Genomic DNA, 15937 nt, shown 5'->3' with positions numbered 1-15937 from the left:
AACAGACTTTAATCAAGAGGGCCTAAGAAAATTTGAAGTGATTTGGAACAAATGTCCAGAGTTGGAAAGTTAGAAGGTGCCTGTGGCGACAACGGCACATGACCCCTATTCCTTGCACAAAAGACTCAGGCAACAGCTACTAAATTCAAAAGGAGCTTAGTCTTGAAAGCGACACTGGCATTTAGACTAAAATTACAGCAGACCCCCGCATACACACGGTTCAGCACCCTCAGATTCATCTATTTGCGGACTAAACATTTTATTTTCCCTTTTTTGGGGGTGGAATCAACCCTGAAAACACTTGTTGGCGGTTTATCACCGCTTATTCAAAGATTTCTGGAGTTAAAAAAAAATTATTAAAATCCAATGCGGTTATAACGGGTGTCAATTATTCGCGAATTTCCATGAGAGCGGACCCCCACAAACAGCGGGGGTCCGCTGTCATGGAAATTTTGCACAAACGAAGCAACCATCGGAACAACAATTTCTTACCTTAAGAATATGTGGAAAGAGAGACTGTACAGATGTAGATCACATATAGCTTAGATTGAAAGCACTCAATAGTTTAGAATCAGTTCAACATCATTTAACACCTCACAGTATATTGATGATGTTGATGATGATGCAAAATTCCCCTTCAGAAATTCTGCAAGAAGCTCAGGGCAAAGCTGTCTCCAACTCAATGAAGCTCAAGAAAGTTTTAGAGGTCACTGCCATGTCATTTGCCATGAACTCACAGATTCTGGGGGAAGGTGCACTGCTCTGTGTCTCCGTGGAGGACGGGGCCTTACGTGCGTCATATGGCGCAAGGGCGAGCCGTTGGTGGGAAGGGTGGACAGGCACTCCCATGATGCCGAGTGGGAAAGATGTGCGGAGGGTGTGGGGGAGGAACTGGGCTCGTCTCCGAGACCTATAACAGAGTGAATTTGGAGCAAAACTGATTGTTGTCAAGCTCTAGGTTTCCCATTCCATTTCTATTAAATGAATTCTATAAGTAATGACATGATTTTCTCAATCAAGAAAGATCCAAAGAAGGCCCTTGGGTAAAAGACTCACTTGGTCTGGTGGAGACGGGACGGATTCTTCTGGTTCTGGAGCTCCGCTTCTTTATAGCCATGGTGTCCTTTAGGCAAGGAATTGCGTCATGAGTTTGCAGTGTATTTATAATAGTCACTAAAACCTTAATGGCGCATAACACAAGTCAGTCATGTTTGTTCACAATTAATACGGAATATATTACAGTTATGTGCTTTTGGACTGAATTCATTGCTTATTAGGGAGAAATGGCTGATATCAAAAAGAGGTTTACATTTTCCACAAGGTAAAAATCAAAACATAGACCAGGGCAAGGTCATTTGATATGAACCAACAAGTAGCATGCTAAGAATGAAACAAAGACTACTATAAACAAAACATTTATAAAATGTTCATTTTTTTGGTAATCTCATTCACAGTTCAAAACTGCTGTCAGTCAAAACTTCCTTATGTTTATACACATAGCGTGTATAAACATCAGGAAACCCTTGGTTCAAACCAATATTCTTGCAGCGATGCAGCTGTTCAAAACTGACAACAAAGACTATATTGACTAATTGCTCTGTAGTGTCATTGTAAATTGTAGATGGAGCTTGTGTGTATTGAATCTATTTAGATTCTGCAGGTGTAACTAACAGTCTTCCAGAAGTGTGAAAAATAGCTGTAAAATCCTAGATGTTCCGAATTCCAAGTTCCTTAGATTTCAAACATACTTTTTATCACTGTAACCAATTTAATTTATCAATTTATCACTTACTATTCCCAGGTTGACACCCACGTCTTCATCCGGGAATTCCAGAGACGCCGCGATTCTGGACTGTCTGACTGTATGTCTTCCCATCTCCACATCATCCCAACGCTTCGTCTGAGACACTTCCCGCAGCTGATGCAACACATGCAAACATGCATCATAACAGTGGCAAATGGGCGAACAGAAATCAGGGGAAAAATGTATCTGCCTGGTTGCCCACAAAGGTAATAGCAAAAAAAATGTTGATGAGCTGACCTAAGAGAAAAGCAATTTCTTGACAATCAAAGTGGAGAGACTCATGGGATGGATTGCAGCAGAAGAGAGAGTTAGGAACGAGATAGAAGGCAAGCGACTAGTGAACACTAGTTAGCAAAAAAAGATCAGAGGAGGTGTTGTTTATCACTGGACGTCTTAATCACTCTGCTATTTTCCTGTTGCCTCATTTAAATCTGGATTTTATTGTGATAAAAACTCAATGACCTCTCTTGTTGCAATTTGGTCAACAAATATTCGGGAAATAAATATAACCCCCCTATATTCTCAGTAATGATACAAATGAATAAATACCTAAGGAATTTATCATTATGCATCTTACATTGTTTTACCTGATGGAAACTGCCCTACTAAACTCAGACACAGACTAAACTGGCGAATAATTCGAGTTACCCAATTTGCCACATAGGAGAACAGAATATTATAAGTGCAGTTTTACCCCATTGCAAACTACAAACAGAATATTAAACATTAAATATAAAATCATCTGTGACAATGTCACAGACTAATAATTGTAGGCAGTAATATCTTGGTGGATGATGTAATTTTGAACTCGTGTTGCTAATATTGACAATTGAGTACAGTATACAGTAGGGGTGTCACACTCATTTTTGTCTCGGGCCGCAGTGTAGTTATGATTTCCCTCAGCGGGCCGTTAGCACAGTGAAACCATATAAATGTTTAACACCAAATCATATTATTACCATTATACAACAAATTGAGGGATAACTACTTTTGAAATCAGAAGACAAGGATAATAGTTTCTTCAAGTATTGTTTAAGTTACTGTAGAATAAGGGTTTGGTAACTCAACATTATTGTTTATTATTATGAAAATTGTTTATTATGACAATTTGGAATTTGGGTACAGATTTTAGCATAAATCACGGAAGTTGACGTGCATGATTTGCTTTCGCGGGCCACAATAAAATAATGTGGCGGGCCGCATCTGGCCCCCGGGCCTTGAGTTTGATAGCTATGGTATACAGTATGCATTTGGACTTGTATGGCTTTTTGAGACACAACAACTTCATTAATAGAGCACTTTAAATAGAATAGAAAGCCTTTATTGTCATTGTATGGTGCACTTACAACAAAATTGATTATATTAAAACACAACACAACAAATAAAAAAATAATAACCATGACAAGCATATACTACTTGCAGGAACCATGTGCTCGCGGCTCAAGTTTTTCGATCACCGTGACGGGAGCTTCGTGATGGGAGCGACTGGTTTGGCCGGCCGGAGCTAAGCAGCACAGAGCGGAGAGGGAGACGGACGACTCTTGTATTAGTTGTGATTAGTTTTACGAATGAATCGGTCCTAAATCGAGTTCATTTGCAAATTCGACAAAAAAACAAAAACAAAAAAAATACAATGCGCATCCCCAAAGTTGACCTCAAGTCTGGAAAACCCTTGAACCTATGTATAAATGCATTTTTACAACGCATGATTTTAATTCTACCTATATGATCAAAACGAAGTATTATCTGTATTTTGTTAGTTTTTTCCCCCAAAGAATTATTCTGAAGTTAATCACTTGGTTTGAACACATAATCCTTTTTTAAATTTACTTGCTCTTATTTTGAAATTCACAGTCCTACTTTTATTTAGTAAATTAGAAAACACACAGTTGTGCTCATATGTTTGATTACCCACGCAGAATTTGTAAGATGGGTACAATTCTTTAAAGAAAACATGAAGGACCAGGCAAAACACATTTAATTTTATTTTAATGGTATTCAAATTCAACGGTCAAGCATTTCAGAAAAGCATTATAATTAAAGAAAACATAACCAAAAAGAAATTAATGATGGTGGTTGTTCAGCCATCAGTCATATTTAAAAAAAAAAAAAATAAATAAAAAAAAAATAATAATTTTCACAAATTCTGCCAGGGTATGTAAACTTATGAGCACAACTGTACATATATGCAGTCATACGTACCCCTGTCATATTGGAATTAAAGTGTAGACAACACCTTTTTTTATTTTTTATAACCACTAGGTGGCGGTCGCATTTTAGAATGAGAGTGTAAAGCTTTTTCATAACCACTAGATGGTGGCATACATTTATAAAATGTGAAAGTTTTTTTCCATTTGCCCCTATACCTATGTATAATGTGCACTATTGAAATTTTTTTTGGGGGGGGGGCTGGGGGAGGCGCATTATACACGAGAAATTACGGTATTTGTGGTTCCTGGTCCCCTAAAGTTTATTCAAATATGGCTTCTATATAAATAAAATTAAATAAACCTCTATTAAATTTGTGATAGCTTGAGGTATAGTCTGGAGGACGGTCAATAGTGGAACATACATTAGATAGCTGGGATAGGCTCCAGCAAGCGGTATGCAAAATGGATGAATGGATGGATGGATGCGACATCATGACTATTACAGTATTTTTAGTTATCGCTAACACAATATGTTGCTGCAAATGCTTTTTGCAGTAACCTTCTTGCTTGTTTGTCACAATGGCAATTGGCGCTAACTGGACATGCCTCATCGATTGACAGCAGAATGACTACAAAATACGTGCATGTTTTAAAAAACGAGAACGCTAGGCCATCTATCTCTTTTAAAAACAACTTTTTCTCCTGCAGCTCTGTAGGGCAATCAATAGATGTGTTATTGTTTAGACTCAAGAATAATTATTACACTCACATTGCTTCTTAAGTGTATTCGTTGGTGCAATACTGTAAAGATTGATTGGACCTCTTTGTGTGCAGAAGTCCTGAATAATCCGTCAAGTTTATTGCATTGTTAAAAAAATATAGCAAGTGTTGTTGTATAATGCAAGTTAAATATATTTGGTCTGTTGGACTTCAATGTCACGTTTTATTTCACCCCAAAAATGAGGTAAATTCATTGGCATGAGCAGGAAAAATCCAGCAATGCAGTTTTGATTCTTAAAAAAAATTGTTGATCATGGGGTAATTAACTAACTTGATCGAGCGGTTAAATGAACACAGTTTTGTGTAATAGTAGGAGTAGAGTTACAATACATTTTACATCATAATTCAATCCCAAATAGTATTCTGCCTTAACAGGTTAAGTAAACGGGAAGAAAGTGAATTTTGGCTCAGGACGATTCTGAACGAACAAATTATGTTTGTTGTAAATACTGCAATGACGTACAGGATAGAAACAGTAAACTTTGGTACCTTGAAGCTGGACTGACTATTTCTATAGGTTGCTTTCACAAACTAGCTGGTCACATTATTATAAAACTACAACATATGGTGATCCAACATTACTTACTAGAGCTCTACAAAGAAGTCATGCAGAAAAGGGGTATTACCAGTACCAGTGTTTTATGGGTCGTGTAGAGTTCTTGTAGAATCTGATCCACGATGGAGTTTGTTAAATAGGACACTACGGACAACTTCACCTCCCTGAGACAGAGAAGGGGTGAAATTGTGCGGGTAGCTCACATTCTTTTGGTCACAACTTTTTTTCCTAGTGCTTATTCTTACTCGAGGGCTTTGTTGATATCCTCAGATGCTCGTTCCATGAGGGCACTGCGTATGGCAGAGCGAGGGATCGAAACCTGCTCAGAGATGGATGAGAGATGTGGGCTGAGTCTCTCAGCAGCTGAGCAGGACATAGGACACAGCTCCCGGCACAGAGACACCATTGAGTCCACGACCACCTGTAAACAAATCATGCATTAGGGACTTTACGTTTCAAGTGTGACCATTTTTTCGGTAATGCAACAGCAAGCTAACAATTCTCATATTCACTATTTACAATCATCATTCAAAATTAACTGTCCTCACCTCACAACTAAGATGTGCATGAATTCATAAAATCTGCTGTACTTGTTAAAAAAAAATAAAAAAATCACTAAACATCAACGCTAACTTTGAGCATGACAACAACTTTGAAATGAATAGCAAAAAATAAATGAGGTTGAAATTAGTTGAAATTTGAAGAAACAATTACTCTGAATACCCGTTAGGGTGAACAATATTCCTATTATAAATCCCAATGGGAACAGAATGGAAGTAAATACGTGGTTTAGGATTTAAATGCAGAGCCATATGATTGAAGGTATTTTTAAATACAACTAGTAATATTATAAAGGACACATTTGCTAGTTTATGTCTTTTATGGCGACAGAGTCGCACCCAGCCTACCTGAAGCTCTTTGTCAGCAGCCCTTGTTAGCTCCCCGGCCAGAGTATCCAGTCGTTGTCTGACTGGGCCATCCACTGACAACACATGAGCCAGCTCACATAGGGAAGGATACAGCTGAGAGAGAGGAGGTGAGATTCAATAACAGCTAAAAACAAAATCTGTGAGGGCAGGACAGGTGCAGATTTTAAAATCTAATACAACTCAGTCGGATACAATTAGGTCGTATATCAGACACGAGAAAGGTGAAAAAAAATACAATTAAAAATTTTTTTAAAAAACATTGTAGGGGGGATCTGGATTCTAACATAAATTAAGCAATCTGGAAGACTCTGAAGAGTACAATAAAGCAAAAAATAAATAAATTAAAATTATTCATGCAGAAAAACGTATTTACACCGCTGAAGTACATGTTGATGCACAAATTTAAGATTAAAATTAAATTTGCCTCATTTCTTTGCTTTTTTGTTTTGGCCTCCAACAAGAGCCAGGCCCATCTCCACCTGCACTTGATGCCTGCTTCAAGCTGTGCCACATGAATAGCATCTTCCTCTTTGAGCACTCTCATTCTGAGAAAGAATGGACTAAAATCATTGGCTGTTTCACTTCACTAGGTGAGGGACCAGACAAAGCACAGCTCCAACAACCTCTATGAAGATGAAAAATTCAGGAAGATGTTTCCCTTGCCCGGACGTGGGTCACCGGGGCCCCCCTCTGGAGCCAGGCCTGGAGGTGGGGCTCCAAGGCGAGCGCCTGGTGGCCGGGCCTGCACCCACGGGGGCACAGCCCAAAAGGGTAACGTGGGTCCCCCTTCCCATGGGCTCGCCACCTGTGGGAGGGGTCATAGGGGGTCGGGTGCAGTGTGAGCTGGGCTGAAGGCAGGGACCTTGGCGATCCGAAATCCGGCTACAGAAGCTGGCTCTAGGGACGGGTAATGTCACCTCTCTGGCAGGGAAGGAGCCCGAGCTGGTGTGTGAGGTCGAGAAGTTCCGACTAGATATAGTCGGGCTCGCCTCCACACACAGCCTGGGCTCTGGTACCAGTCCTCGAGAGAGGGGTTGGACTACTCTCTTCCACTCTGGAGTTGCCCCTGTACATTGGGGTTCACCCCGATGGATGAGAGGGTAGCCTCCCTCCGCCTTCGGGTGGCGGAATTGGTCCTGACTGTTGTCTGTGCCTATGTACCAAACAGCAGTTCAGAGTACCCACCCTTTTTGGAGTCCTGAGAGGGGGTGCTGGAGAGCGCTCCCGCTAGGGACTCCAACATTCTGCTGGGGGACTTCAATGCTCACGTGGGCAATGACAGTGAGACCTGTAAGGGCGTGATTCCGAGGAACGGCCCCTCCGATCAAAACCCGAGCGGTGTTCTGTTATTGAATTGTCATGGATTGTCCATAACGAACACCAAGTTCAACCATAAGGGTGTCCACACGTGCACTTGGCACCAGGACACCCTAGGTCGCAGTTCGATGATCGACTTTGTGGTCGTGTCATTGGACTTGCGGCCGCATGTCTTGGACACTCAGGGGAAGAGAGAGGCGCAGCTGTCAACTGATCACCACCTGGTGGTGAGTTAGCACCGTTGATGGGGGAAGATGCCTGTCCGACGTGGCAGGCCCAAACGTATTGTGAGGGTCTGCTGGGAACTGTCTGGCAGAATTCCCTGTCAGAAGGAGTTTCAACTCCCACCTCAGACAGAACTTTGCTCACGTTCCGGGGAAAGGCGGGGGACATCAAGTCCAAGTGGACCATGTTCCGCGCCGCCATTGCTGAGGCGGCCGACCTGAGCTGTGGCCAAAAGGTGATCGGTGCCTGTCGTGGTGGCAATCCCCGAACCCGTTGGTGGACACCAACAGTGAGGGATGCCGTCAAACTGAAGAAGGAGTCCTATCGGGCTTTTTTTGGGCTGTGGGACTCCTGAGGCAGCTGATGGGTACCGGTTGGCCAAGCGGAATGCAGCTTTGGTGATCGCTGAAGCAAAACTCGGGAAAGGGAGGAGTTCGGTAAGGCGATGGAAAAAGACTTCCGGATGGCTTCGAGGTAATTCTGGTCCACCATCCGGCGTATCAGGAGGGGGAAGCTAGTGCACCATCAACACTGTGTATAGTGGGGATGGGGCGCTGCGTACATCGACTCGGGACGTTGTGAGTCGGTGGGGAGAATACTTCGAAGACCTCCTCAATGCGATGAGATTCACCCGGAGTTCCTAAAGGCTCTGGATGTTGTGGGGCTGTAGTGGTTGACATACCACTGCAACATTGCGTGGACATTGGGGACAGTGCCTCTGGATTGGCAGTCTGGGGTGGTGGTCCCCCTTTATAAGAAAGGGGACCGGAGGGTGTGTTCCAACTACAGGCGGATCACACTCCTCAGCCTCCCTGGTAAGGTGTCTTCAGGGGTGCTGGAAAAGAGGGTCCGTCGGTAAGTCGAATCTCAGATTCAGGAAGAGCAGTGTGGTTTTCGTCCTGGCCGTAGAACACTGGACCAGCTCTACACCCTCGGCAGGGTCCTCGAGGGTGCATGGGAATTCGCTCAACCAGTCTACATGTGGACTTGGAGAAGGCGTTCGACCGTGTCCCTCGGGGAGTCCTGTGGGGTGTGTTTCGGGACTATGGGGTACCGAACCTCCCTGATACGGGCTGTTCGGTACCTGTACGACCGGTGTCAAGAGTTTGGTCCGCATATCCGGCAGTAAGTCGGACTCGTTCCCGGTGAGGCTTGGACTCCGCCAAGGCTCGCCTTTGTCACCGATTTTGTTCATAACCTTTATGGACAGTAATAGCAGTAGCAGCAGTAATACTGCTCTGCATTTATTTAGACTTCAGCATTTCATAAATTTAACAATGTATTACTGCAGCTTCCATGACTTTGTGGTTAAAATTTTGTTGTCCAAGGTGGTTGTTATTAATGTGGCAGGAACAAAAGCATTGATCATACGACACATCCAGGTTGGCCATGTGTGCCCGTGCATGAGCAGGCCCACCTCCTCCAACCGTGCTGGGGCCAATGGAAGTTTATCACACTTCAAGCCCACATCGCCGTGCTCAATCTAGTTAAACAGCCTAGGTTTTAGATGTCAAACAGCCCCAGCACGATACGGATGGGCTAGTGTAAGTGCATCCTGGGGCTATCAAACACTTTTAATAGGGGTGGGCCAAAGGGAAAGGGGCTTCAAATTGAATGATGCTCTTGTTCAACTCACAGCTCTGGAGTTTCTGGCTTCTTTGAGGATCTGCCTGGCTGTTTGGACCTCCTCTGCTTCCTCAGAGCCTTTCAGGACACTAATCTGCTGTTGCACCCGCACGCACAAACGTTCCATCACCTACACACACGCGCGCACACACAGACACACACAAATATATATATATATATATATATATATATATATATATATAAAGAAACATATATATATAAAGAAACACATGGGCATTGATTTAGAGGTATATTGTCCTCTGAAACCCCAACTTACATTTAGAGCTGTGTACAAAAATACAGACACAAAAACAGACCTGTTCAGCTGTATTGGTGACGAGGCCCAGGTGCAGTCTAAGAGCTTGCTTTTGAGAGAAACGCTGCGTCTGGTTGTTTCTGAGCAGGGCACGTTGGATCTGTCATAAAACACACACACAAACACAGGGAGGCTAGAAGGTGTTTACAGAGCATAGCTTATGACTGGGTGGTGGGAAAAAAAAGGCAATTTTTATGGTAATAAGGAGACTGAGGAGAACTTTGAGCCTTGTAAATTAGCTGGATGCCTTTCCGCAGGTGGAAATGCTGTCTAATGATATTATGTAATCACAGCTGGAATAAAGCGTTTAAAGACTTGGAAACTTCAGCCAAATGATAACCCTAACCTAAATCTAAATAATGGCAAAATATACTGTGCATTTTGAGTCTTACTAAAGAAAAGATTGCCTCAAGAATATTTTCAAACATTGTTTTCATTGCATTCAAGCCTGTGGTGGATGAGATGTGGTTGGAATGACAATAAAACAAATCACTGCAACAAAACATTTATCAGCTACAACAACATTTGTATGCAAGATGGCTTGGTTTAGCAGTAGTATCGTGTGTCCACAGTTAGATGACACTGTTGTGTTAGCAAGTGTAACAAGTTGAGTTGATCTGAATAATGAAGAAATGGAAAATAACGGTTACTGCGTAATGCCATTTACTTTGAAATTAGACAGTAGCCACATTACAGACACGCAATAATGAATGCTGTTTAATTATCCTGTTATGCGTTGTCTGAAGTAGCAAAAGAGACCGGACCCAAAAACTGTGTCAGACTTCTCAGTCAACTGATTAATCAGACCCCTCTTTTTCATAAATGTATTCAATCATCCATCGATCTTGCCAAAGCTGTTTGTGAATGGTTAGGCACAGCGCCTGCCATCTCATACTGTACAATAGTCCAGTTGAAAATTCATGGATAAAAATGAGAATTATATTCTAGCTTTAAAAATATAAATTTGGGGAAAAGAGTTTCTACATATTGTACGAACCATTACAGAAATCTAAAAAATGATTTTGGTAATTTCCAATGCTGTTAACGTAGGACAGCTGTGCCATAACCATAACCAACTGTGCCATAATAAAAATGGGTTCAATTTCGACAATGAAAAAGTTAAAAATAAACAAAACGGCACGTTGAAATATATATAAAGGACAATGATTAAATATTCAGAAATTTCCTACAGGGAGAAAAGATTTTGTGTATTGTAGAGTTGATTCATGATGTATTTTCTTTGTGATACTGAATATTTTAGATTGGGTTGTCAACCTGAACTGCACAATGTTTCATGCCGAAAGAGCGAGTGACCATTCACCATCCATCCATCTTCCATACCGCTTATCCTCACTAGGTATTTTCCATAGAATTCATGACATACATTGAAAGAAATTAGGCAGAAAACAAGTTGTGAGGTCTCCACTGTCACAATATAGAAGGAAACATTCATCCTAATTACAAACGCAAAAACATCCTTTCATCCATCCATTTTCTTTACCACTTCTCCTCACACAGGTCGCGGGGCTGCTGGAGCCTATACCAGCTATGTCCGGGCAAGAGGCGGGGTACACCCTGAACCGGTCGCCAGCCAATCGCAGGGCACACGAAACAAACAACCATCACACCTACAGACAATTTAGAGTCTCCAATAGACCTATCACGCATGTTTTTGGGCTGCGGGAGGAAACCGGAGTGCCCGGAGAAAACCCACGCCGGGACGAGGAGAACATGCAAACTCCACACAGGCGGGGCCGGGATTTGAACCCCGGTCCCCAGAACTGTGAGGTAGATGTGCTAACCAGTCGTCTACCGTGTCGCCAACGCAAGAACAAATTGAAGTCAGTAATCAGACCCATGTCCCTCTGCGATCTGAAAAGGCAGTGTGATTATTCACTGCCTGTATGTCCCTGCTTTGTATATTTCAAATGTTTTTTTCTTACCTTGGTCAGAGCCTGGTCAGGTCTTCTCTGGGGCACTGCGGTATGCTTGTGTGGCATCACTGAGGGGGAGGGGCATGTACTGCAGTGTAAAGTTGCTAAAGGTAGAGAGGAATGAGACAAAGACTGAGTAAAGACATTTTATTACTGGAATAATTTAGTGACAAAAAATAAATAAATAAAATGGCGCTCACAAAAGTACTTTGACACTGTTGCAGTATTTTCTGCTTAGAATATCAGTCCGTTTAGTTCATGGTAACTTCTGGTGGACATTGTTCTCTTACCACCATTGTCCTTTCATCAAAAGGGTCACCAAAAAAAAAAAAAAAAAAAAAAAAAAAGGAAACAAAAAAAGCCAAAGGTAGACAAAGCAAACTCGCAGAGTTGTACTTGATACTAAGCGAAATTAAGTCTACAGCAGTATACTGACAGCTCGTGCCATATGCTGACTGTTCGAACTATATATATATATATATATATATATATTTTTTTTTTTTCAAACTTCAAGGTACCACTGTATATAATAAGACGTGCCACAACATGTGGTGCATATCTTGCCAGAGCCCCAAACCATGAGACTTGCTATACCATGTCTTGAGTTATGATACACTACATACATATGTTATCATAATCAGGTCAAAAAGCAAACACATTTGTCAGATGTATATGTTGCGCATTTGTTTTTATTTTTATTGTCCTCATGATATAAAACCTACGGATTTAAGAAGCACTATTCAGGGGCTACAAGATGAGGTGATGACCAGATGACTCAATGTGCTTTGTTGCAAATTGAGTTGAGACCTTGTTTTATCCAACAGGTTTGAGGCCAATTGGATTTTTATTTTTCCAAATTAGATGACACCGGTGAATTTACACTATTTTACCACATATTTGCGATTTGCTACTTGCAGATGTGACAACTTCTTTTAAACCCAAAACACCAATTTGCTGTTTTTGTGCTCAGGCCAAAGTCCTGTCTAATATAATAGAATGCTTTTGCGCCATCATGTGGCATCTCGGGGCAAGGAACTATGTTGAAATGAGTTGAGTTGAGCTTTATGGAGTGCTTTGCCGCAGTCTTCTGGCATTTTCGTGGCAAGGAACTATGTTGAAGTGAGTTGAGGTGCTTCATGTAGTGCTTTGGTGCCATCTCGTGGCATCAGGGCGATTATAAACTTTTAATGGGGAACATTATTCAGTTGCAAATTTTCTGCATTTTCACCACATTGTATATGGTGAATAAGTATTTTTAAGCTGAATTGAGTGAGGGATGTAAAATCAATAGTGTTGCCTTGCGATATTGCGGTTCATCGTTCGCGCCCCCGCTATGTCGCAGACTTATAAGTGACCATTTATTAGGGATTTTTTACCAGATGTAGCTGTGTGAGAGAGATATTTCATGTACATTTATGGTTCACATGTTACAAAAATACAAACTAGATTCGAGTTGATGAAGTATTTAAAAATGTTAATACATAGGAATATAAATACAAGACAAATAAGATAGCTGGGACAGGCTCCAGCACGCCCCCGACCCATGTGAGGAGAAAGCGGTACAGAAAATGGATGGATAAGAGACTTAAAAGGGCTTACGTTACAAATAACGTGTAAAACGTCATACTAAATAAATTTCAGTTGTGATTTTTAAAAACCTTGATATAAAGATTTTATTTTGAAACTGGATGGTCACATGACCGTGGTCTGTTGTGAGATCGAACCGTGGGATTGGATAGGAAGCGGGAACGCAGACATTGAAGCAGGAAGTGACGGTACATGGTCACAGTTAGAGTGTTGAGCAGGCGCACATGATAATTTTTTATTTTTATTTTTTAATATTGGCTTGTTTACAATAGGGAGTTATGCAGAAAGTCAAATGACCAAACCGTAAAACAGGTTGGCGAACTTCCTGTGTGCACAACGCTAACTACGGGCTGATGGAATGATGCTATGAACCTGAACTTTCTAGAAGCATATTCATCTTTTCGGCTTAAAATTGTGATAAACACAGAGACATATTTTGTGGTGGTAAAATTATTCTGTCAAAGTAGTCATCTATGAATCAACTACTAATGGCTTAATGCTTGAAATAAGGATTTAAGGGAAGTCAGCTCATTTTTTTTAATGAGAAAAGGTTTCTGGTGCTTTAAAGTAACCGTTTTTCCAGATGGAAACTCCAATTGGCGCTTGAGCTGTTCAAAATATACATGTAAAAACTGTCTTTATATGGTTTTGCCAACAGCTGAGCTTTCAATTTGGAAAGAAAAGCGAGAGCAAGCATGCCTGGGCGAGCGAGAGATGCCCTCTGGGAATTCCAATGCCGCACACAGTGGGTGGCATTTAATTTGGCCAATAATTATTACATTTGTAATCATCCTCTAGGCTTTCTTTTTTTGGTGTAAAAACACTGATTGATACATAACTGAAATGCTCCCACACATCTTTCTAACACAACATCCAACATCACACGTAAATGTTTTGTCACATCAATGGACTGATGAAATATTGATATATATATATATATATATATATATATATATATTGATAATATATACTGAGGCATAATGATGACTACCTGCCTTATAAATGTGTGACTCATCTGCTTTATGGGTGCATCTTGCATGCAATAGATGCTTGGTGTGTGTGTGTTATTGTGTTGATCTTACTGCTCCAATGCTCTTGCCACATCTTGGAAGCCTGTTGCCGTGGTGTTGTTGCGATCCCATGTAACACTTCTGAGAGGGATCAAACCAAATAAATAGTGAAAGACAGTCACAGAGAGGAGAAAGATGAGAATTACCGGGCACTCAGCATAATGTCACAGTAAGATTACCGTATTTTCACGACCATAAGGTGCACTTAAAACTCTTACATTTTCTCCAAAATGGACAGGGTGCCTTATAATTCCGCACGCCTTATGTGTACGCTGATTTCCAAAATCTATAAATGTTGTTGTGTGATGAGCGCTCCGCTTGACTGACTGGGAGCATTTCCTGCCGACACGTTGCTTATACAGAGGAAAAGCGGCCGTGGCTGAGGACATCATGCGGCTGTTAAAGGGGGAAGGGTGCGCGTGAAGGAGGACGCTCAAGGCACGCCCCCAGTAGGTGTATAGCACCGGGGTGTGCATTGTGCAAAACAACATCGGTTTGGCTAAGAAACACGCTTACGAAGCACAGTTTAAACTGCAAGCTATCAGTTACGCAGAGGAACATGGGACTCGAGCAGCCGCGAGAGAATTCAAGATCAACGAATCCATGGTTCTCAGGTGGAGGAAGCAGGAAAACGAGCTTCGCCAAGTCAAGAAGACTGAAGCCTGAGTTTCTGCGGAAACAAGGCGAGGTGGCCCGAGTTGGAAGACCAACTCGAGCAATGGATTAATGAGCAAAGAACAGCCAGGAGAAGCGTCTCTACAGTCACCATTCGACTGAGTGCAATAACTCGGAGCTTTCCATCATTGCGGGAGGCTTGACGAAGGAACTAGGCGTAAACAGGGCGTTCAAAGTGAAGTTGCGAGCGGCGTGGGAGCCATGGATGACAGATGGCGAACACAGCTTTACTAAGACTAGGAGGCAGCGCCGGGCGAGTTACGCCACATTTTGTGGATGGATTGTGGATGCTTGGGCTCTGCATGCACTGTTGTTCAAGCTTTTGTAAAAGCCGGCATCATTTCTGAGGAGCCGCACGGCAACGAGACAGACTCCGTACGAGTACGAGATGGAACCTCGCGTGTTTGATGGAGAACTTGCCCAGCTGTTCATTTCGGATACAGAACATGAGGACTTTGATGGATTTGTAGATGAGGATTGATCAAAACATAACATACTTTGTTAAATACTTCAATAAAGTACAACCGAACTCAGTTTTGCTCCCGCTGCCTTTTTCAAATCAGTGTTTTAGCGTGCATGCATGCTACCGTATGTTTTAAGCTAGCGTATGTTTTACCATGCCTGCGCCCAATAATACGGTGCGCCTTATGTAAGTGTTAAATACAGAACTATACCCCGTAGCTGAGACTGCGCCTTTTAATACGGTGCGCCTTATGGTCTTGAAAACACGGTAGTTGCGTGGTTGTGTTGCTAATTAATGCATTGCAGAAACATCAACAGAATTACACGACTTTCCTTTATGCATATTCTAATGAGCTCATATCCTCGCATAATGTATGCACAAACAACTGTCATGGCTCTAATGAGCTTCTGTCCCTGAATTTTCCACCTACTCTTGTACTTTCTTCACCTGATTTTTAATAAACCTGTCATTTTCAATTCCTCCTTTCTGTCTCTCTCCTCCCATC

At 41.8% G+C, this 15937-nt stretch overlaps 1 protein-coding gene across 1 annotated transcript in view; it reads right to left on the bottom strand.

Moving 5' to 3' along the window:
- carmil3 (capping protein regulator and myosin 1 linker 3) overlaps window positions 1-15937 on the bottom strand; it is a 94542-nt gene that overhangs the window by 16444 nt on the left and 62161 nt on the right. Inside the window, 11 exon segments of the mRNA XM_061694237.1 lie at window positions 738-910; window positions 1057-1123; window positions 1793-1918; window positions 5367-5454; window positions 5536-5711; window positions 6199-6312; window positions 9398-9517; window positions 9705-9803; window positions 11647-11664; window positions 11666-11741; window positions 14307-14375. Coding sequence (XP_061550221.1) covers window positions 738-910; window positions 1057-1123; window positions 1793-1918; window positions 5367-5454; window positions 5536-5711; window positions 6199-6312; window positions 9398-9517; window positions 9705-9803; window positions 11647-11664; window positions 11666-11741; window positions 14307-14375 — 1126 coding nt within the window.

Source organism: Phycodurus eques, chromosome 13 (genome assembly GCF_024500275.1).
Source record: "Phycodurus eques isolate BA_2022a chromosome 13, UOR_Pequ_1.1, whole genome shotgun sequence".
NCBI lineage: Eukaryota > Metazoa > Chordata > Actinopteri > Syngnathiformes > Syngnathidae > Phycodurus > Phycodurus eques.
The sequence above is the reverse complement of the archived record's forward strand: the minus strand, read 5'-3'. Positions and strand labels throughout refer to the sequence as shown.